Source organism: Aspergillus vadensis, assembly GCF_003184925.1.
Source record: "Aspergillus vadensis CBS 113365 unplaced genomic scaffold BO88scaffold_12, whole genome shotgun sequence".
Classification (NCBI taxonomy): Eukaryota; Fungi; Ascomycota; class Eurotiomycetes; order Eurotiales; family Aspergillaceae; genus Aspergillus; species Aspergillus vadensis.
The window spans coordinates 320,886-343,178 of NW_020292050.1; the positions used below are offsets into that span (position 1 = coordinate 320,886).

The 22,293-nt window shown below is 49.8% G+C and overlaps 7 protein-coding genes across 7 annotated transcripts; 1 reads left to right on the top strand and 6 right to left on the bottom strand.

The window, feature by feature from the left end:
• Positions 1-3,800: 3,800 nt before the first annotated feature.
• Positions 3,801-5,463, bottom strand: BO88DRAFT_405142 (mRNA guanylyltransferase). Its single transcript, XM_025706801.1, has one exon. It carries the CDS (start codon positions 5,244-5,246, stop codon positions 4,017-4,019), a length of 1,230 nt encoding a protein of 409 aa, XP_025562592.1. The 5' UTR covers positions 5,247-5,463; the 3' UTR covers positions 3,801-4,016.
• A 208-nt stretch (positions 5,464-5,671) lies between these two features.
• BO88DRAFT_405143 (deubiquitination module subunit SGF73) lies at positions 5,672-7,622 on the bottom strand. Its single transcript, XM_025706802.1, has 4 exons — positions 7,401-7,622; positions 7,131-7,271; positions 6,390-7,043; positions 5,672-6,317 (listed from the first exon to the last, which is right to left on the bottom strand). The coding sequence occupies exons 1-4, from the start codon at positions 7,423-7,425 to the stop codon at positions 5,899-5,901; spliced, it is 1,239 nt and encodes a 412-aa protein (XP_025562593.1). The 5' UTR covers positions 7,426-7,622; the 3' UTR covers positions 5,672-5,898.
• A 117-nt stretch (positions 7,623-7,739) lies between these two features.
• Positions 7,740-10,189, bottom strand: BO88DRAFT_488186 (putative beta-ketoacyl synthase (Cem1)). The gene is made up of 8 exons (XM_025712602.1): positions 9,892-10,189; positions 9,521-9,687; positions 9,366-9,473; positions 9,246-9,317; positions 9,111-9,197; positions 8,798-9,064; positions 8,377-8,745; positions 7,740-8,327 (listed from the first exon to the last, which is right to left on the bottom strand). The coding sequence occupies exons 1-8, from the start codon at positions 9,941-9,943 to the stop codon at positions 8,163-8,165; spliced, it is 1,287 nt and encodes a 428-aa protein (XP_025562594.1). The 5' UTR covers positions 9,944-10,189; the 3' UTR covers positions 7,740-8,162.
• Positions 10,190-10,384: 195 nt separating this feature from the next.
• Positions 10,385-12,004, top strand: BO88DRAFT_366136 (agmatinase). Its single transcript, XM_025704026.1, has 3 exons — positions 10,385-10,642; positions 10,700-10,826; positions 10,882-12,004. Exons 1-3 carry the CDS (start codon positions 10,517-10,519, stop codon positions 11,895-11,897), a joined length of 1,269 nt encoding a protein of 422 aa, XP_025562595.1. The 5' UTR covers positions 10,385-10,516; the 3' UTR covers positions 11,898-12,004.
• Positions 12,005-12,937: 933 nt separating this feature from the next.
• cdc42 (Rho family GTPase CDC42) lies at positions 12,938-14,043 on the bottom strand (the record flags this gene model as incomplete). The annotated part of the gene is made up of 5 exons (XM_025708858.1): positions 12,938-13,016; positions 13,053-13,096; positions 13,153-13,629; positions 13,717-13,831; positions 14,024-14,043. 5 exons carry the CDS (start codon positions 14,041-14,043, stop codon positions 12,938-12,940), a joined length of 735 nt encoding a protein of 244 aa, XP_025562596.1.
• A 2,358-nt stretch (positions 14,044-16,401) lies between these two features.
• Positions 16,402-18,809, bottom strand: mirC (siderochrome-iron transporter MirC). The gene is made up of 5 exons (XM_025712930.1): positions 18,420-18,809; positions 18,219-18,349; positions 17,432-18,166; positions 16,720-17,381; positions 16,402-16,663 (listed from the first exon to the last, which is right to left on the bottom strand). Exons 1-5 carry the CDS (start codon positions 18,641-18,643, stop codon positions 16,586-16,588), a joined length of 1,830 nt encoding a protein of 609 aa, XP_025562597.1. The 5' UTR covers positions 18,644-18,809; the 3' UTR covers positions 16,402-16,585.
• Positions 18,810-20,918: 2,109 nt separating this feature from the next.
• Positions 20,919-22,261, bottom strand: BO88DRAFT_51700 (uncharacterized protein). Its single transcript, XM_025712931.1, has one exon. It carries the CDS (start codon positions 21,859-21,861, stop codon positions 21,271-21,273), a length of 591 nt encoding a protein of 196 aa, XP_025562598.1. The 5' UTR covers positions 21,862-22,261; the 3' UTR covers positions 20,919-21,270.
• Between the last annotated feature and the right edge of the window lie 32 nt (positions 22,262-22,293).

Sequence of the window (22,293 nt, forward strand, 5' to 3'; positions counted from 1 at the left end):
GATAGCGTCGATTTGATGCAGTATGTGGGTATTCTATACTGTACTATATACTCTGTACTATGAGGATGAATGTGATCATGATGAACGAGACACCAATGACTGCTGTAGGACCTGATCAATAGGACGAGTAATGATGATAGTATACACATCTATTCCCAGTAGCTTCAAATAGCAACAAATAGACAGCTAAATCAAACCCGAACACTTTCAAATAAAACGAACAAAAAAAACAACCAAGTAATCAATCAATCACATCACCAAACACCCCAAATTCCCATCCATCCGACCATCCATCCATGAGACGATGCAATTATCCAAACCAATACCAACAAATCAACCAACGCTAAACCCCATTCCATGAATATCAAATCAAATGTCAATGAAAGTAGTAGTAGAAATAAATCAATCAACCCCAACGTATCCATCCAGTAAGCTCCTTAACCTAGCTTCATCCATCATACTATAGTAGTAGTATCATGGAAAGAAGAAGGGGGGGAATGAAAGCTTCAAGCCCAAAACCTCCTCATCTCCACAGGCGACGGAGGCGGCGGTGGCGGCAGAGGGAATTCCCATTCCAAGGGTAATTTCCCTTCTGTGTGGTAGGATGGAGAGGTGGGAGGTGTGGTAGTGTCGATGGAGATTGCCTTGGGGATGTGTGTTGTGGCGGAGAGGATGGCGCGGGAGATGGTATCTTGGGAGAGAGGGAGGGAGAGATGAGGTCTCCTAGAAGTAGTTGTAGTTGTTGTTGTTGAGGTGGATGTGGATGTGGAGGGTGGTGTTGGACAGCGAGAGGGGGCCATTTTGTTTGTTTCCACTTTCAATCTTTGATGTAGAGAGATGAAAAGTGGTGAAGTTGTTGGTTGTGTATGTAGAATGGAGGTAGTAGTATATTATGGTGATCAGGAACAGAGTTTATAAGTAGTGATGGTAGTATGTTATGTCCCTATAGTAAAATCATGTCAATGATCTGTGTCCTGCATGTGCATATGTAGAACATATATATATAACCGAGTGGGAAGAAGTAAAGAAGAAAAGAAAAGAAAATATCATATGTGATGAATGGATGGGATGTATGCCGATATAGATCCTCCGGAGTAAAGATATCATGCTTTGCTCCGAAATCCGCCGAGGTAAAATCAAAAAAGTAGTAGATGACTGGATGGATGGGTGGGTGGATGAATGGATCCAGTTTATTCTCTCATGAGGGTCCTCAAATCTCAATCCCTCCTCTTAGCCGAGGACTATGTCCGTTTCTGATTGAGTGGTGATGATGATGGTGTGTTGTGCAAGGGCAGAAGTAAGAAAAAAGAAAGAAGGAATAATTGGCTTACCTCTTCTCTTTCTTTACTATTGTCTGTATATTCTATAGTTTGGTTGTTGGTGCTGACTATAGTGGTGGATGGTGGATGGTAAAGTGCCTCACTTGTATGTATGGAACAGAGTGAAGATGTATGGGGAACCAAATAACTATCAAGTACTAGGAACCGAGGAGTACTCCAAGAGAGGACGAAGGACGTTTGAAGAGAAAAAGAATGGGAAGAGAAAATGCAGACAGAGCAAGAAGAAACACCCGCCTAAAATACCTTTTTCCTTTAGTACTACCACCTACGACTCAGGTACACCTAACCTACAACCCTACTAAGTAAGCAATAAATAGCTTGCTACGTACTACCGAATAAAGGAGAACGAGAAAAGGAACCTAAGGATTGGATGGAAGGATACATCCATCCCTTCCCGTTGCGAGGCGAAACCGAAACCAAAAAGAAAAAAAGGAACAACCGCCTCACCCATGAACAACAACCCCCGGAGCCAGGCGGCGGCAGATGGACCCAGAAAGTCGGGTCCAGGCCAGAACCCACACATAACTACTAAGTACTACCCCAGTTGTTTTGCTACGTCTGGGCAAGGCGGGCGGATGGTATGGTAGGACTGAGTGGGCATGGGGCATGCTTGGACGGAAGGACGGAAAGACGGAAACTGTCCCGGGGATTGAAAATGAATGGGGATTTGACTTTTGGCTGGGGAAAAGAGATCAGCCCGGAGAAAAAACAGAACAAGACAAGACAAGACCAGAAAAAAAAAAAAGGATGGGGAAGGGGAGTTGGGGGGGGATTTTGGGGAAAAAAAGCAGAGATGCAGACTAGACTAGTTTACTGTTACGTGTGCAGATGTGGAGAAAACAAGGGTCAAAAAGGAACTGACTAGTAGTTCAATGGCTGGAGTTACTTTCCAGTGGTTTTGTGAGAAAAAATGTTTCTACTTACTCGTTTCTCCATATTTTACTAGATACTACTAAGTATCTACTCCGTTCTTTCCCCATACCTTCTTCTTTTATTTTTCTAGTGATCGACTTCGGGGCAATTCAGCCTGAGTTCCGGGAAAGGCAGCGAGTAATACTAAATACTAAATAGACTAGAAGCCCGGGAATACTCCATCGTGCAGAATATCCATTTCGATCCCCATATTACTGCTACAGTGGCGATTACTGTACGGAGTACAGTAGTAGAATGGGGTAAATGAATGGATCAGACCACGCAATCCTTCATGATCCATGATGTGATCTCTCCTTCTTCCCCCCATTCCCTGGACACCTCACCTTCTAGAAACACACCAACTAACAGCACTAAACAAGTCCTACAGAAAGTACGAAGCACTACTTACTACTACTTTTTACCTCTTTAGATTAACCCACCAATCCTTCGATCCATTCATCCCACAGGATGGATTGCTGCCATCATTGCCATTTTACTCCGTGGCAAAAATGAACACACACACACTCCACAACTCCGTCCAACTCATTTCAGTAAAAGCCCTGCTAAGTACTACGTACTGCTAGCCAGCAAGCAGCCAGCCCCTGCTTTGTTTTACTACTACTCCCACAGCAGCTTCACCCACACCTCCCCCTGGATTCATTTCCAACCAGCCAGCCATTGCAACGTAATCACCAAATAACTTGCCTCCTACTCGATACTTAGATAGTAACTATCAACCCAACTACTTACATACAAATATGGCAACTCTCCACAATTTTTACCCCATCCGTCCCTTCATCCCTCGTAACCCGAACTCTCTTCGTGTAACACAAAAAATCCCCAAGAAAGAAAGCAAGTAAAGTAAAATTATACGAGATGGAAGCATCATGCTACATACATACATACTAAGTATTCACGAATAAGCTCGACCCAACCCACTGGTCAAGTAACTCCGAATGGAGAACGAACGAACGAACGAATAAATGGATGAATGGATGAACCATTTCCCACCCCTACTACACCCCACTAAAAATAACTAAGTACAATCTAGTTCATGGGAGTTGCATGATCGGCTACATGTACGTACTGTATGTTTTTCTCCACATTCCAATCCGGGCTTGCGAGGCTCTGTGCGTTTTGTTTGTTGGCGGGATACGTAGTAAGTATGGGGTAACTGGAGTAGCCTGCATGGTTCTTTGGGGAAAAATTGGGGGTATGTGTTTGTTTGTTAATGGTGTGCAAGCTATGTATAGTACTTACTAGTATATTCCATACATACTGTGTAGTACTGAGGTGGAAGTTATGTGGATGTCAGTCAGCTGCGCCAGGTTGCAGTGGCTTGGTGTAGTGACTTGGTGGAATTCTTCTGATACCCCTTAAGTAATACTCTGTAGTATACTACTACTAGTAGTGCTTATGTAGTAGAGTTTGAGATCTCTTTCGTCTGATAGTGGTTGCAGGGTATTAGTTGCAGCTTGGGCTATTTTGATAATCCCTTTGGAGATAGACCTCTACAGATAATACTACTATTCGTAGTCAAGCAAATCATCTAAAGTAAAGATTGCATTGCATTATACAAAACCCGCCTAGCCCGATTTTAGCCATATTCATCTCTTGCCCATCTCGCATTATCTATACACAGTTACAATCATCACCCCCCAGCAGATGAGATGAGACATCCCCATCACCAACCAACCCAACGCCGAACGCCTCGCAAACCGAATCAGTCAAAGCAGCACCCCTTAGTAGCATCATCACCCCCTCCTAGTCCTCAAACTTTCGCTTCACCCCATTACTCCCATTAACCTGCGCCGTACTGCCGGGTCTTCCCCGCTCCGACATCTGCGCCTGTCGCTTCTTCCACGCCGTCTTGATCGCAGGAGCCACCCGAATCAGATCCTCCTCCGTCACCCGGTCCTGGATACTCTCTAGCACCTTCTCCACCGTCGAGATATGATTCGCATCCGCCTTATCATCCCGAATGCGATGGAACCGCCAGCGACCCTGCTCATCCTGAGCGCACTCCACAATCGCATCATCCAACGGCTGCTGCAACGCCTTCATGTTCTCCCACTCCTCCGGCGAGACATACATCTCCCCGAAGGGGCGGTACTCATTCGAATTGAGCATAACAAACAGATGAAAGATAGGCAAGGCATCATAATCGTAATACGGCTCCGTAACACCCTCCGCCTCATCATCCGAATCCGGTTCCAACAGGGGAAACTCCAAGCGCATTCGAAAATCGATAGTATTCTCACTGGGCGGCTTCCACTTGAGGATATGTTCATCTGTACCGATGCGATAGGGAGTACTCCGACAAGTAAAAATCAAGCCATCATTTCCATGAATCTTCTTCACCTTGGGAATAATATCCCGAAACATCATCTCAATGCCGTAACTAAACTGCGTAGATTTATCCTCCACAGCAAAGATCCGATGCTGCTTCTCCTCAGGAAACCGATCATACAGCGCATTATACGGCTTGAGCACCTTCTCCTTGAAGTACGCGAGCCGTTTATCCAGCGTCCGATGCATCAAACTCTGCCCATCGAGCACCAAGCAGTCAAACACAAGGTATTTGAGCTGCTGCGTGCCATCCTCGTAGGTATCATTGACCAGCTCGCCGTCGACCAGCGTATCGACATGGAAGCGCTGAAACGTGTCATCGTCCGGTAAAGGGAAGTGCAAGCCCGGGACGTAGCGGTAGTCGTTTTTGCGATCAATCAAGTAGTGGATTTCAGGAGTGTCGGAATCGGGTTCGCCTCGCGCAAAGTACATCAAACATCGAATTCCGTCGGTCTTTTCGCACACGTAGTAATCTTCACGCTGGAGCTCGGTCAGATGTCGTGTCGAGAAACTGACGGGTTGCGCGCCGGGGAAGTTAAGATTATTGCGGCCGAGGAGGGTGGCAACTTCGCGACGGAATTGGTCGGCGAGCTCGGGGTCTGCTTTGATGCCGACGGCATCGAGGTCGGGGACTGAGTTGCTCATTGTGGTCGGACTGAATAATTCTGTACGGGAGGAGGGGAGGAGTGGGTGAGGTTATGAGGAATAGTGATCTGGAGAAATGGTGGTCACGCTGGTGGTAGAGCTTCTCGCCCGCAGGCGCAGGGCGCAAAAGGTGCTCAGCAGTAGGTGGGTAGAAGGAGAATTATATAGGGGCGTGGTGGTGGTGAGTTGGCGTTGGCTGGGAAAGTGAGAGCAGGCGCATTGAGGCAACGAAGGTAGCTTTGACTCCCATCTGCGGAGGTTCGGAGATACTCGGTGGCCTGAGGCATCACGTTGCCGTTCTTGTCGCCTGACAATGCGATACCACGGTGGAGAATGGCGTTTTTATTGACTTCATGCAAGCACAGTAAATGCCGTAGACTACGCATTGATGTATTACCCAACAGCCATGAAAAAAGGCTTAGCATGCAGAATGAATTGCATTCTATCAATACGGCCAAAGAAGCACCGATTTAATTTACAATAATGCACGCCAGGAAGACTGAGCGCGGGGTATCTTATCAAATAGCAAACCCAAAGACCCAAAACCGTTCCAGAAACGCCATCAAGCATCGCCCAAACTCCCTGCCCGTAAGCGGGCTATATGTATATCCAATCCTGGGAGCCTTTCATCACTCGTTACCCAGCGAGAGCTCTACGAGCTAGCCGCCACAGGCACCTTCTTGGCTTCAGGTGCCGGCGTCTTCGCACCAGCGTCTGTCGCATTTTCCTGCGTTTCTGCCGGCTCCGGCTCATCCACGGCCATAGGCTCGGGCACTGACACCTCCTCTACAGGGGTGAACAGGCTGCCGCCATCCGGAAACGGAGAGGAGAGAGTATCTCCTGTCGAGAAGAGCCCACCACCGCGTGAACCACCCAATGCATGAGACAGCATCTCCTTGATCCGCACATATTGGTACTTCTTCTTCGTCGAGATCAATGTATGAGTCACCATCGGGTATGGATGAGAGCGAGAAATGGCCGCCATGACAGTATCTTTCTCTTCATCCGAGTCAACAGGCCCATTGTTATCCAAATCATCTTGTAGCGGAGCATTCGCATCGATAGCAGCCTCTGTAGAAACCAGCATTAGCACAATCCCAACCCAACCTAGACTAGGACACCATAAGCCACAAAACCACTTACTCTGCTGCCTCGCCTGGTTCTTCTTCTGATACGCTTGCAACAGCATATCATACGGCAACGAACGCCCCGGAACAGCTCTCTTCGCGCCCATCGAATGACTTTTACAAGTCAACGACCTAGCGCACTGCGCACCATTCGGCAAAGTAACACCACACTGCTTCTCAACATCGACAGGGCCCTTCGGCTTAGGCACCTTCGGTTTGGGCTCCTCCTTCTTTTTCTTCTTCTTGGGCTCTTTATCCTTATCATCCTCCCCGGCCTCCGTCTTGCGTTTCTTCCCTTTTTTCGTCCCATCCTCGGCCATCCCCTTGACAGCGGACTTCTTCGCACTCTTTTGACCCTTCATCGAATCTTCACCACCCTCACCCTTCTCACCAGCACCCACATCTTCATCCCCATCCTTATCCCCCTTCTCCTTTGCGCGATTCGCCGCATCCCTCGCCTCCTTCTTCTTCCTGGCCTTCTCCTGCTTCGCGCGAATACAACCCCGAATATGTTCCACCGCATTCTGCTTCAACACCGGCCTCTTGCACGTCTTACAAATAACCGTCTCGAGATGATCCTCTTCGCGGGGCTTCCCCGTCGGGAACGCAGCCATAGTCTTTTCATCGATATCAGGTAATATAGGCGACGAGGAACCGGGGGATTCAGGCACTATAAACTCGCAACAACTTCCATCAGCATACCACCACCAAACCCCATCCCCAGACTAAGTGAAAGGGCAGAGGGGACAAAACAAACCATCACCCTTCTTCTTCCCGGACTTCGCACTCGCCGCGGACTTCTTCAACTTAATCTTTCCAGGCTTAGTATCCTTCTCGGCATACTTATACCCCGACGCATCGACCAGACTCCCGGCCGGGGTAGAAGAGGCAGAGGACGCTACAACTCCAATATTAGCATGATTCGTACATATAACAGCGTGTATTATCGTGGAATTCCCCTAAATCATCATTGCGTGGTGGAATTATCGGGAGGGGAGAGGGGAGAGGGGGGGTGCCTATAACGGACCTCTGCCGCCGGTAGCAGTAGCCATGATTATGAAACGAAACGACGACCGACCACCCACACACGCGCGCGCGCTCTTTCTCTCTCGACCGTCGGAATTCAAGGAGCGATATCGTCAAGGAAATAGAAAACAGAATAGAGTATGATTGGAATTAATAGCTATGTAACTAGCTCCGACCGTGAGGAAAAAGGGGGACGGTGACGTTGCTGGGGGAGGTGCGGTATCTTAGTTGGTCGAGGCTTGCGCTGAGCACACTCTCACTTACTCTCTCACTCACAGTCCGGGGCGCTCCGCATTTGGGGAGGTCACGTGGGTGGTTAGTTAAGTGGTGGTCGGGTGGAGGGGGATTGAACGTCTGGGTTATTAATGTGAAATAGTTTTGTTTGAAGATGTTATTGTGAATGATGAATGAGGATTTAGTGAGATCTGTTTGGAGTATTGTGGTCGCTGTGTTTCGGTTGATTCCTTTGTTGTGTTGAAGGAGGCTGCGGTGAGTGGATCATGAGTAAGGAGGGATGATGGATGGGTTCAAGTCGGCTTACTTGGAGACTACCACAAGGGTTCTTCATGATGGTGTTGAGTGAGAAAAAAAAAAAACCCTCTTACATGCTTAATTATGTGGACTGGCTGTCACTGACCACGTTGGCCAGTTAAACGTGTTACTTTAATATGACTGGCAGTTACATCCGCCTTGTGGTACATGTTTATTGATACAATGCAATGCAATATGCAAACCCGCCAATATCATATGATATACAATCCGCCTACCCTGCATGCTTCGAGAAGCACAAGCTACTGTTCGTTCCCCCAAATCCAAAACTGTTCGTCAAAGCCACGTCAATGGTGCGCTCCTGAGCCTGTTTCGGGGCATAGTTGCAGTCAAACCCATCAGCCAACCGCTCCAGATTGATGGTTGGTGGCATCACATTCTAGACTCGGTGTTAGTAGTGTTATGTAACGTTTACCAGGGTCGCTTACCTCGTTAACGGCGAGAATCGAGAACAAAGCTTCAATGGCGCCCGCACCACCGAGCAAATGGCCGACGGCTCCCTTGGTGCTACTAATGTTAACCTCCGTCGCCCGTTGCTTTCCTCTCGGTCCCAGGAGCAAGGACTTGATGGCAGCGTTTTCTGCTGCATCTCCGACCACGGTCGAAGTGGCATGAGCGTTGACATAGTCGACTGCAGAAGGTGGGAGTCCGGCGTTTTTCAGAGCTTTCCTCATGGCTAGGAATGCGCCTTCTCCATTCTCTTTAGGTGCTGTCATATGGTGTGCATCACCAGAACAGCCGTAGCCTCTCAATTCGGCATAAATTCGAGCTCCTCTTGCTTTTGCGTGTTCGAGTTCCTGACCACAGATTAGAAAGGTTCTATCGGTAAGCGTCTTTTATGGAAATTACCTCCAAGACCAACATTGCCGCGCCTTCACCGACCACGAAACCTTCACGATCCGAGTCAAACGGTCTTGAAGCCTTTTCAGGTGATTCATTGAAGCTTGTAGCCAGACTGCGGGCCCGAGCAAAGCCTCCGACTGCTAGCGGATGAATACAAGACTCTGCTCCGCCGGCCAGCATCACATCTGCATCACCGAACGCGATGAAGCGGGCAGCATCACCGATGGAATGAGCCCCAGTTGTACAAGCTGTTGTTGCTGAGTGATTTGGACCCTATATCATTAGCAGTGGAAGAACAAGCGTAAGGAAGTGCTCCTACCATGAATCCATACTTCATGGAGATGTGCCCAGCCCCGAGATTGATCAGAAGCTTCGGTACGAACAAAGGTGATACTTTACGGTAGCCCTATGGCCTATGAGCATGGTAGATGGATAATAGACATGTCGTACTCACCCCCTTGTCATAAGCAACAACTGTGTCGTAAATCTCATCAAAGTTGCCAATGCCTGACCCAAGGCACACCCCCTGACAAAGCGTTAGGAATATGATGTGAAAAGCATCGACAATACATACAGTAGCTTCTCGTTGCTCAAAATCTGTGGGCTTCCAGCCCGAGTCTTCGAGAGCCTCTTCCGACGCAGCCATGGCATACTGAGCGAACCGAGCCATCTTGCGCTCCTCCTGCAAGACATCAGTTACAATCCTAATAAGCACTATTATATGCCTACATCTCGACTTAGCCACTCCGAAGCCGTCCAACATCCATCCTTTCGTGCACCTTGCGGCACAACTGCTGCGATCTGACATGGCAAATCTGCAAACCTGGTATCGCGATGGTTGACATTGACGATGCCACAGTGACCATCTAGGAGACGTTTCCAAGTACGACGGAAACCTACGGGAAATTACTTAGCAAATATAGCAAGAGCATTGATCGTGTACAGTTGCCTTCCTGGGCATGAATATGAGGTAGTGCAAGACCTTCCCTTTCCGGAAGAGTGGAAGTGGAGACGCTGGGACCGAAAAAAAAGATGGTAGAACCACGGCCATGACGAGGTTGTTTGGAACATGCTTAGGTGCGCATGGAGGCATCACTCACCTACTCCTAGAGGTGTCACTGCTCCAAGACCAGTCACGACAACACGACGCATGGCATTCTGGGGATACACGGTACGTGATTACTATGGTCGAGGGATTTCACGTCTAGTCTCGCTGCGGGTGGTTGGTCTCCGCAGACTTCAGACGGAATGCAGGTCCAAACTCCCGCGACACTATACCGATGTTGGGGAAAGGCGGGAGAGACTAGAATGAATGGATGGAAGAAGATGGAAGAGATGAAGTGGTGAAGCTCAACGCAGCCAATGGACGAGGCGAGAAATGGGGGTCAAGGGTGTTCCTTCCGCATTGAGACGATGAAGAAGTTGACCAAAAAGGGAAGGTCCGCACGACGTCAGTGACGCCAGGCATAAAGGCATCGATATTTCCCTTTACGGCCATATCCTGGCCAATGAGGGTCAATCTCCGTATCGATAAGAGATAGAGGCCCATCATCCCCAGTGACCATTATTATTACTATTCTATTCATGGCATGTATTTTTTATGTCAACGCAACTACCACCGCTATTTAGTTCTCTCCGATTGCTGCTCCGAATTTCCCCTCCTTTCTTCTCTCCCCCATATCTCTTACACCCCCAATACTCTCGAGTGAGGTCCTCAATCCCGTCATGAAATCCCTCACTTGGGCTGCTTGCCTGGCACTGGCTGGTACAGCCTTTGCCCACGCTCACCATGATCACGAAGAGGTGCCCGAGCATGTGCGCGAGGAGTTGCTGAGGAAATGGGACCAAGAGGTAGGCATCCCAGTCCCAAACCACCTATTTCGCACTCACACTCACACACCATTCCAGTTCACCTTCTCCGGCATTGCCAGCTTTGCCCACCTAAAGCCAGTCAAGTGCCTGATTGAACCCGACGAACGGTACGACATCGCCGTTATCGGAGCCCCCTTCGACACGGCAGTCAGCTACAGGCCAGGTAAGACACCCAATAACCTCACAGTCTGCCCCCCAAACCACTAACACTCCTCCAGGCGCTCGCTTTGGTCCGCGCTCCATCCGGGCAGCTAGCGCCCGCCAGATGGCCGGGACCAGCTACAACACCCGAGCGGGGATCAACCCCTACGCCTCGTGGGCGACAGTCAAAGACTGCGGCGACATCCCGATCACACCATTCGACAATGGCGTCGCGGAGCGCCAGATGTACGAAGCCTTCCTGGAACTGGGCTCGCGGCCGGCCCTGACCTCCGCGTCCTCCAAGTACGGCACGAAGGGCATCTCAGCGGGCAAATCGAAGCTCGTCACATTGGGAGGTGACCACAGTGTCGCACTACCAGCCCTCCGCGCACTGTACCAAATCTACCAGAAGCCCATCACGGTGCTTCACTTCGATGCGCACCTGGACACCTGGAACCCCGTGCGCTACTCAGCCTACTGGACCTCCGACCAAGCGCACTTCAACCACGGCAGTTTCTTCCACAAAGCCAGCCGCGAAGGTCTGATCTGCAACTCGACCTCCGCGCACGCTGGTCTCCGCACGCGTTTGACCGGCGTTGACGACAGCGACTACACCAACCCGGGTCCGGAGCAGGGATTCATGCGCATCCACGCCGACGACATCGACGACCTCGGCCCGATGGGCATCGTGAACCGCATCATCGAGCGCATCGGTCTGGACTCCGACCAGCCCGTCTACCTGTCCGTTGACATCGACGTCCTGGACCCTGCCACCGCCCCCGGAACTGGTACCCCCGAGCCTGGCGGCTGGACGACCCGCGAGTTCATTCGCATCCTGCGCGGCATCGAGAAGTTGAACATTGTCGGTGCGGATATCGTCGAGGTGTCTCCTAGCTATGATAACAAGGGCGAGACTACGGCTTTGGCAGCTGCGCAGGTTGCTTTCGAAATCATCACTAGCATGGTTAAGGCTGGTGCGGGTGAAGAGTTAGGTGGATGGTATGGACGAAAGGTGACGCCGGTTGAGGAGACTATTGTTGAGGAGCAGGCAGAGGAAGCCGTGGAGAAGAAGGAGGCCAAGGATGAGTTGTAAATGAGATATACGATATGAAGTTATGTGAATGTATGTATGTATAATGAACGAGTTGAGTTAGTCAAGCCTGATGCAGGTACATCAATAAGAGTGGAGACAGATAGCATCATCATCATCATCGTCATGCTACTACTCCGTACTTCCTTCTACAATTTAGCATATTTGCATTGAATAAATTCATTAGCCAGCACAACTAAATACTATATAGACCAGACTAATCAATTAACTACTACCTCACGAACCAGCAGCAACAACAACAACAACCACAACATCTAACCATAATATATAAAGGGGTGGGTAACTTGGTCATCACTATTGTATCTGTTATCTAGTCCAGGCTTTGAAGACAATGAGCAAAGAAAAGAGAATAAAAAAAAAGGGCTGCAGCTCGGGAGAACAAATTGCACAGCAAATTTGGGACGGGTGGGATCGGCATGATAACAGATCGCAGAGTATGAGGGACATAAAAGAAAAGAAGATAGAGAAAAAGAAAAAGAAAAAGAGAAAAGAAAAACCATCAGCCAGCCAAAACAAGACGCCTCGACTTCCAACGCCGATAGAGACGATGAGAGGTTCGAAAGGGAGTAAAGGGGGGTTTGTTTGAGGAAGAGAAAATGTGGATGTGTGTGGGTGTGGGGTTGTGGAAACGTGTTGGTAAAAGGTGAAAAGGGGGTAGTTTAGGGAGGAATTGACAGTGGGTAAAAAGGTGGAGGAACACAGCGAGGGGATAATGAAGGTCGGAGGATCAAGAAACGACGCTGGCCAGGTAGGACGAGACGATAGTCAGGAGACAAGAGGTTCCGATAAGATGAGGAAGAGCTCTCGATGGCAGGTCTGCTTGAGGTAGACAGGGCTCAGCAGCGCAGAGACAACCGAGCGAAGAGGGAAGAGCACACTTGGGTGTTACGGGTTGTAAGATGTGTATTCACTCAAGAATCAGTGAACGAACACAGAATGTCAAGTCAGACGTCGGTTGAAGAAGCCAGCCACCTTTGTACGAAAGAATCCCCAAAACTCCATATTGCATAGATAAAGCACATTCAGTCTCCCAAAATCATACGACGTGTCTGCGATGCATCAATGACAGGCCTGGAACCCTCCGGAGCGTACGGGCCTGCCCTGTAAGATCCCGGGATCAATTACAGCAGGACGCACTTCTTCGACTTCTTGGGAGCAGGCTCGAGCGCGGCAACAATCGCCTAGAGGGGACATGTGTGAGTAGTTGCGACGATGCGGAACGTGGCGCGACACTAACCTCGTCAAAAACGTCCTTGAGCTTGTACTGCGTGAGAGCAGAACACTCCACGTATTTCACTGCGCCCAGCTCCTTGGCCATACGGTCTCCATCTTCCTTGCGAATCGGTTGCATCTTCTGGCGGGAAAGCTTCTCGCGGACCGCGGGATCGTCGCGAAGATCGGTTTGGGTGCCCACGATCAGGCAGGGGACACCGGGGCAGTGGTGGTGCACCTCGGGGAACCACTTTTCGCGTACGTTCTCAAAGGAGGCAGGCGAAGTGACCGAAAAGCAAACGAGGAAGACATCCGTCTGAGGGTACGAAAGAGGACGAAGACGATCGTAATCCTCCTGACCAGCAGTATCGAACAATCCCAGGGTGTAGGGCTCATCGCCAATCCTAGTGCGCAACGGGTTCGAGTCAGTTGCAAATTCCAATATTTGTCCACAGACGCCATCGCATTTGTCGAGCCAGCGACATCGGGTGCACCGATAACGCTAATTGCGAGCGTGATATAGCGCACTCCGACAAAGTCCCAATATGCAAACCAAGTCTCATGATAGGAGGTCCCTAACTTACATGACCGTGACGGCATAGTTATCGAACACCGTGGGAACATATTCGGAAGGGAACTTGTTCGTCGTGTAGGAGATCAAAAGGCAGGTCTTGCCAACGGCACCGTCACCGACGACAACACATCTGCGACAAAAGTCAAACCACGGTTAGCCACTTGCCGCTTGAAGAAAGGATGAATATATCGGTTTGCACGGAGAAAGGGGAGGGAGAAGCAGGATAGAGGAGGAAGCCTTCGAATGGGGGGAGGGGAAAGAGAGGAGGGGGAAAAGTGATTGCGGAGAGAAAGGGATAAAGATGATGAAGAGAACAACGCACTTAATTGTTGCCACGACCATGTTGTAAACTTTGAAGAACCGTGAAGTTTGCGGGAGAGAAGGTGCAGAGAATCACGGAAGGTCGTCTGTCGGATGCCGAAAGGAGAGCAGGGACAGGAGAAGCAGGAGATGCGGTGAACCAGGGGGGGAGAGGGAGGAGACGAGTGAGGGGGGAAGACCGATTGGGTGTTGAGAGAGAGAGGGGGGGAAGAGAGAGAGTAAGTGAGTGAGTGAGGAGGAAGTGGAAGGGGAACGAGAAGATGAGGCGGCTGAGATGGAGAGGACAGACGCGGTGGATGGGCGAGGCCGTCTGGATTCACGGATGGGGAGGTGGTGTGCGGTGAATGTCGACGGTGAGAGAGAGGGATGGTTGGTGAGGAAGCCAGCCAATGTGGGAGGAGGAGGCAGTAGGCGGAGGACGGAGACGATACCTTACTAGTAGTAAGGAGGAAGGAAAAGAAGCTGCTGCTACTTTTCTGCTTTCTGCTGCTGCTGCTGCTGCTTTGCTGCTTTGGCTTGCAAATGGGGCAACCCGCACCGCACCGTTAGTTAGTTAGCTCCTGGTTTAGTTATCTCTAGTTAGCAAGGTTCTTTTTTATCGCCCGCCTGTTTTTTTCACACCTCTGACAACAATTTCTCTTTTTGATGGTTGCGAGTTGCGCCACCGTTTGAAGTAATTTACCCTGGGCTGTTGATGAAACTCCCAAAGGAAAAGACTTCCTCAATCCTTTCCCCGTCACGCTCTTTTTCTTTACCCACTGAACGGCCAGATGAAAAAGCAACACAACGGCGATCCACAACCTAAGATAAGAGACAACTCACAGAGATCGGACTAAGGCCAATATGACGGCAACCTAGATAAACCACCCCCTTTTATTCTATCCTGTCGCGATCCTTCTCTCTTCCGTAATATTTATTTTTTTCTCTAAAATCTCGATCGTCTTGTCTTCCGCAACGATAGCGTGATGCCGAGGAATCGCGGGGAGATGAGATGTGACGAGATGATGGTGGTGGTAGTAAATACCAGACCGAGGGAAGAGAGGGTGGAGGAAGGAGGAGAGAGCCAAGTCAAGTCATCCAACACCCAAAAGCAATTAAAAGCCGCAACTCGATCGGATCCGATCGATAGAATAAGACGAAACAGAGCCGTGGTAGAAAAAATGACGAGAGTAAATAAAAAGATGATGAAGAAAGGGATAAAGAGAAAGAAGGGAAGAAAAGCGAGGCCTACTCTTTCAGTCCATAATAGTTACTACTTAACTACTTAACTACACCACTTACTACTTACTTACAAACTCCTACAATAACCGACCATGCTCCATCAAAAGCAAAGCCATCAATCTCATCACACACTCTCTCCGGCCCTAGGCTTGCCTCGGAAGTCAGGCAGTCTGTCCAGTGTAAGGTAAGGCTAGGCAGGCAGGCAGTAATGAGCTTAAGGCTCAGGCGAAAAGTAAAGTAGTAAAGTAAGTAAGGTTAGGTAACACCTCCAGTTGGGTAAGGAATCAATCATAATTTCGCCATGAATCCCGTCACACTGAGCATCAGATGCTGAGCCAATCAGTCTGGCTCGCCCAGACGGTCGCACTGACTGCGCCTGTCCTAGCTTGATTCGCTACGCGCCCAAGGAGGAACAACCTAGCAGTTAGTGAAGCTAGTAGTCAGTAGGCAGTAGCAAGTAGCAGTGGCAGTGATTGTGATCAACTGCCACCCCCGAGGGTGTCATCGACGAGGGTAACAATGAGGCCAGGGTCAGGGCTATGCCATGCCATGCCATCCCATCCCATCCCAACCTCACACGGGGCTGGTTGGACAGCACCGACCGCCCTCTTCATCTCGTCTACTTATCTAGTGGCTTTGTACTACTAGTACTACTAGTAGTAGATATTCGGCATTGCAAACGCCCAGACCGACCCCAATAAAACGCCCCCGCGCTAAGTTTCATGACGGGGCCCAGATTCCACCCTGGGGATCGGTACATATCAATCTGCTTTCCCTTCTTCATTCCCCCCTCCGTCCAATCCTCAGCATTATTATCGTCGCACCACTACAGCAATCAATTAGAATCTACGCAAATCAAGGCGCACAAGTAAATTTCCAATCAAAAAGTACCAATGCTTGCTATATATATATAACGTGACCCATAAATCATCTAGTCTAGTCGTAACATCTATAATATCATCCCGCAGGATCATCCGCTGCCGGCCGTTCTCGCCGTTGCAGCTTGAGTTTCATGGCGCAAGCCATCAAGGAGAATCCAGAACGCCAAGTGAATGCTCGCACAAACGGCACTGTCGGCCTCAATCCAAAAGCATGAAAAGAAATGGCAACCAATCAATCATCAGAGTATATAGTTTGGATTGTACACAGTCCATTTTTGAAGAATCCCAAGTCATGGGGTTATCCACACCGCCTTTCTCTATCCCATGCGGGTTTGCGACGGTTGACAGCAGGCGAGATAAAAACAGAGTGCCCTTGCAATCTAACCGGGATGCTCTCCCTGTATGTGTTTGTACAATGTGGCAGATTCAAGCGAAGGGTACATGAACGCCAATGCGGTCTGTCAGGTTCGTTTCGCACGCCCCTCAGGCTCAGCCTCATCTTCAACTGGGATCGGCTCGTGGTCGGATGACTCGCTCATCTACTCCATCATTAATCAATTAGTTCAACATCAACGCCATCTTCACAAGCACATACCTTATCCAGTTTGTAATTCGTCATCAATAGACTGAGCGGGATCAGCGGGATCGTGACAACGAACGCCAACACCAGGAGCTTGTTCATGGTCTCCTGGTATGCGCGATTAATCGCTACCCGGACGGGGGATCCCATCGGGTAAGACAATGCCTTGGTCAACTTCCCAAAGATTTCACCTGCATCGGATTTGAACTCGTCAGGGAGGTAGAGTTGCAGCTTTCTCGGAATATGATGTGTCCAAACGGCTCCTGAAATGGCCGCTCCAACGGCCCCACCCATCTCCATGGAAGTCAAAAACATTGCCGTCGCTGCAGCAACTTCTTGGTGGCTAGCAGAGGCCTGAACGCCCAACTGCACTGGAACATTGAGGAGCCCGCCGCCCATGCCAACAATGATCTGCGTCCCCAAGATCTGCGCCGGTGAGCTTCCTTCCTTACGGTAGAGCAACATCAACAGAATTCCACCAATGTAGATAACGCAACCGCAGGTGACATAGATCCGATACCGGCGTGTATATTTAATGAGCAATGACACGATGAAGGCGGCAATAGTCGACGTGAATGCAAAAGTTTGGGTCACACGGCCAGCTGTGGCAACATCATAGCCCTGAACAACCTGCAGGTAAGAGTAGAGGTAAGGCTGAACCGAGAAATAGAACGCCACTAAGACGAATTAGCAGAGGACCTGGATCTGTGGGAAAGTGGAGTCTTACTGAAATAGAAGAATGCCAGAGTACACCCTGCGAGCGCTGTTCGGTCTTTGAGTAGATGCAGGGACAACAGAGGCTTGGGGGCCAGTTTCTTTGATGTTTCCCAGGCGGGAAGCGCAAAAAGGCAGAGAATGCCAATCACAATCATCGCGATGATGCTGCCATTCTTCCATCCATTCTTGGCGTTGGAGGCAAGCGTAAGAGGGACCAAAATCAAAGTCACTGCTGTCGAGAGCAAGATCAGACCGAACATGTCAAGATCGTACCAAGTGTGGCGGATAATTGAAAGGAGACCTCGTCGATGAGGGTGTCTAGGCTTGATCAGGTTCAGTCTTCGAGCCTTGCGTTGATTGAACAATAGCGAAAGTGCCAACGGAAGAAACGAGGCAGGTAGGAGGATTGACCACATTCCATAACCCCATCGCCAGGATGTATGCTGAAGCACTGCATTTGCAATAGTCGGGCCAATCCAGACCGTGACCAAGAATGGAAGCTCTGGTAGAAGCGCCAGGAGCGCACGGTTCAATAGGCTGCTGCTGTCAGCAATGAACACCTGTTGAAGTATTTGCAAGCCGGTAGATCCGGCAGAGTAGAAAATCTGCGCAGAGGCATAAGTCTGAACGTTGGTCGACGCAGCCATTTGGATGTATCCGAGAACGTATATGAGAATGCTGACACAGAACGCTTCGAACCGACCGAAGACGTCGGCAACCTTAGCCATAGGAGGCTTGATAACAGCTACGAGGATCAGCAGAGAATAAGAATAACCCCAAGGGAGATGTATGCTCACCGTTCACCACATTTTGAACAACAAGAACCGTAGAGATAAGGGAGTGCTTGCTGAAAGCACTGGTGGCATAAGCCGAAAGGGACATCACGGTTTGGCTTTCGAGCGAGGTACAGAAAGCCATGAGGAAGATGCTTCAACACCATTAGCAACCGCGAAAGATATTGAGAGCGGACACAAATTCTAATGATTTATGAGGCTTACCTGACATATGCTATAATCAACGACCGTGTTGTCCATGTCAGATTGATCGCTTCAATCTTCCGAACACCCTCCTGAACCGAATCCACCGAGGATTCTACTTCACTATCATGCCCTTCAGGGTCGTATTCCGCCTGAAGGAGGCGCTCCTCCGCCTCCCTGTTGTCTTGATCCATTTGATCGAGGGTACCATATGAGACTGTTGAGCGGTGGTCAAGAAGGGGCATCGCGGCTGAGCCGTAATCGTTGATGGATGGTATCGCTGGGTAGCTATAAGATGACCAGGGTCCATTTATTGCGATAGGTCGTCAAATACTTCGTCGTGGTGAAGGCAGCAGATGAAGCAACAGTTTGAGTCCGATAGTTTCAATGTCGAAGTAGCAGGCATGAAAAGGACGGAGCAGGCTGACGATTGCAAGGCTAAGCGGACGTAAAAGGGTATCTGCGACCTGTACCAGCCAGATCCACCAAACGAAAAAGCAATGCACTAGCCAACGAAGAGGGGGTATCAAAGTCTAAAGAATAAGCAGGGTAAGAAAAAAGCAAAAGACACTAGCAAGATGGAGCACCCTGAAGCCAGGTTTGGGTACCACATGCATCAGTTAGGTCACCAAATCAAGCAGCGGAATGCGCAGCACGCGTGGATCGCCAGATCTGGCGTACAGCCCGGAAGACGGAGGCCAAGGGGCTCAGCTATGAGTCTGCAAGCCCAAATCAGGCTCCCCGATATGATTCACACCACTGGACACGATCGACAGGCCGCACTTATGCAAGTCCAAGTGGGAGGCCCAGGACCTAGCCTATGGGCTAAACGCCCGTGGCCCAGAAGGGTAGTGTGGCACCCGCTGAATTGCTGCACCAGATAGTCCGAACGGAGCTGTCAATGTTCTGTTTTGTCCCACGCCAGTCGTTGGTCGAATGAGACCGAGGGGACTTTCGGATGGGCTGGATGGTTGCAAAGCTTGTGCCTCGGCCACGGGCACCCATTGACGGGGAAGGGGCGGGAGTTTCGTTTGTAGACGGATAGAAAGCGGGAAATGAGGAGGATCGAGTGAGCATGTACCCCTGGGCCTTGCTGCAAAGAAGGCTTCGACTGCAGGAGTTCACTAGGGAAAAAGCGTGGTGGTGTTGGTGGGGGGGGGAAGGATAGTGTGGCAAGGCGACCGGGATTCTGAATCCTACGCAGGCGGGCAACTGAACATCAGATATGATAAGATCACCTGGTCCGGCGGTCGGACCCGGAAAAAGGGAAGCCTGGTACAAACAATAAGATGGATTTTATATTATTCGGCTTTTATTACAATGTAGTAGTTCTTGTGTTGAAGAAGATATAATAAAACAAGAGAACAAAGAGTATGTGCAGCATAAGCATATATACTGCTGCCCTTTTTATACTGTTCCTTTCAGACCGCCTGACATTCTGCTCGTAAGAAGAATGAAGGCGCGCATCATCCACGCTTCCCCCTTGCAGGCCGAACCTGACTGATCCAACACCGTACTACTACTACTGTAGTAGTAGTAATGCTAGTATACTCTTGCACAGCGTAATAATACTACTCCATTCTCTCACATTTCTCACCCACACTTTGAATGTCTTATGGAGACACAGAGTAATTGTAATCACGCCAACGAAAGAAATCAGGGATCCCGGAATTATCTGATTGCTCAGCAAAGACTCTGCGTAATCGTTTTTGAGGAATCCCGGCCCCATCGCATGATTGGGGGAAATGGCACAGCCGATGCTGGATGACTCGGGAACAACCGCTCCTGGTCATCATCCGTCGGTCACGGGGTGATGCATAGTCTCCGCTGCCTACAGTCTTACTCTTACCCCTCGAGCAACGATCATCCCGTGTGAGTAATAACAATCACCGGATCATCTGGGTAAGACCATCCTGGATAGGAGATTCGACACTTTCGAGGGGTGCGAAACTCCACAATGAATATTGACAAGAAGGCGCGAAAGCCGCAGGAAATTAATGCGATATTTTTCTGGTCGGTCGTGTTCACGGAAGACTCGAGCCGAACTTTAACGATCCACCCACTTACTCAAACGGGTAAAGATATTGTATTGGGCTTCAAGTCCGGTTCGCAACCCTCCGGAATGGGTACACTGCCCACTGTACGACACCGCTGTGGTAAAGCTTAGCGTTGTTTTCTTCCTCGTATAGGTTGCACACGGAGTTTTCTTGCGGTTGGTCAAGATTCTTCAATTGCGACTTCTTTTTCTTTTCTGTTCGCTTCGAGTCGGACCGGTTCATATGGGCTGCAGTTCTTGCATATAGACCAGATACTATTAGTTACCCTGCTCCCCTCTTCCACCCCCTCTTTGGATTTTAATCCCTCATCTCCAACCCGGCAGATAGGCCATGAGCTCGGTTCTCGAGAAAATGTGAATATGCTGGCCATGAGTGACGCCCTATGCTGGTGTTATTTCATGTGATCTGGTTTGCAGAAATCCATGCCCCAATAACAGCTGGCGTATTACCTATCTATGCATTCAGTCATCCATGATGGTGGTGGTCGGTGCTTCTGGGGATCGAACCAGTGACGGTAATGGAGCTGGCAGATAGCCGGATCTCAGTTATGATTGGCAATCATTCTCGGTGACACTCGAATACTACTTATCCAGCACACATCGAGGACTGCTACTACAAGCTTGCAACTTCAGCAGTACGTATTCTTACGGTCTGGGACTGAGATTGCATTGTACCATTCTTTTCAGGTAGGATGCCTGAATCCATCATCCGAAGTATCAACATTATAGGGACTGCCAATCGACTCAGGACAAGATCTAGATGACATGGCCACCATGGACATTATGCATAAAATACATTTGCACACAAGACATCCATTAATCTGACGTGTCGAGTATCAGATGGCCAAAGTTCACCACCAGGTCCTCCCCCTCTTTCGAAGGCCGTGCTGCATAGAGCCCAACCCAGAGGTCTTGAACATCCGGTTCCTCGAACACCCAGGTGACTTCCCGGAGAGGGGATTTCTGGATGCCTTCCACAAGATAAATCCACAGGCTGTTGTCTGGCTCTCGGACCAGCTCTAGTGTCGCCGCTCCACCTCCTGACGGGACAGGCTGCAGACTCCAGTCCGCCCAGTTGTCTTTGGTGACGGTACTCAGGTGAGGTCGGCCACGGGTGAGTTCGATGCCTGTCTTGACCCATTTCCGAGTGCCTCCCGCACCGTTGAGGACAAGGATGAGTCCACCCTGGTCATAGTTTTGCTGCCAGACTGCGTTGAAGGCGACTCTGACCCGTTTGAACGACTTCAACGGAACACTCCGGTATAGAATTGGCGCAGTGAATGTGTCTGTGGATGGAGGTTTGGACCAGGCATCTGTTTGAGGGGCCGCTCTGATGGAGAACTGGGCGGGGAGGATCCCATCACCGGGTACTTTCTCGGAGGAATTGGCGAAAGTGAACTTGGTCATGATTGCCGTCTGGTTCCGTGAAGAGGACGCTTTGGCAATGTCTGTGAGATCCTCAACCCGTTAGACAGTTTCGAGTTGGAGAAGGGTAATTGAGGGAGGGTAATTGGAAAGGAAGGATAGGGATGAGATGGAGTTATTCCAAAGGAACAAATACGAAGTTCTTGAAGGAGAAAGGAGAACCAGAGATGGATGATGTGAGGAAGAGCAGAGGTCTCTTGTAGCCAAAATGGCCTACGTCATATTGATTGGGGCTGCCAGCGACGCCATACTAGTAGTAGACACTCCGAGCTAAGGCCAACATCCGGATTGACCTGGGCCACAGGTACTCGAATAGGTATGCGGTCGCAGGGAGATCCTCACCGTCTGCGGTACAGGGTTTGGCCTATGACAGCTATGACTCTGGGTGAGTGGGGTAATCGGAGACTACGGGGC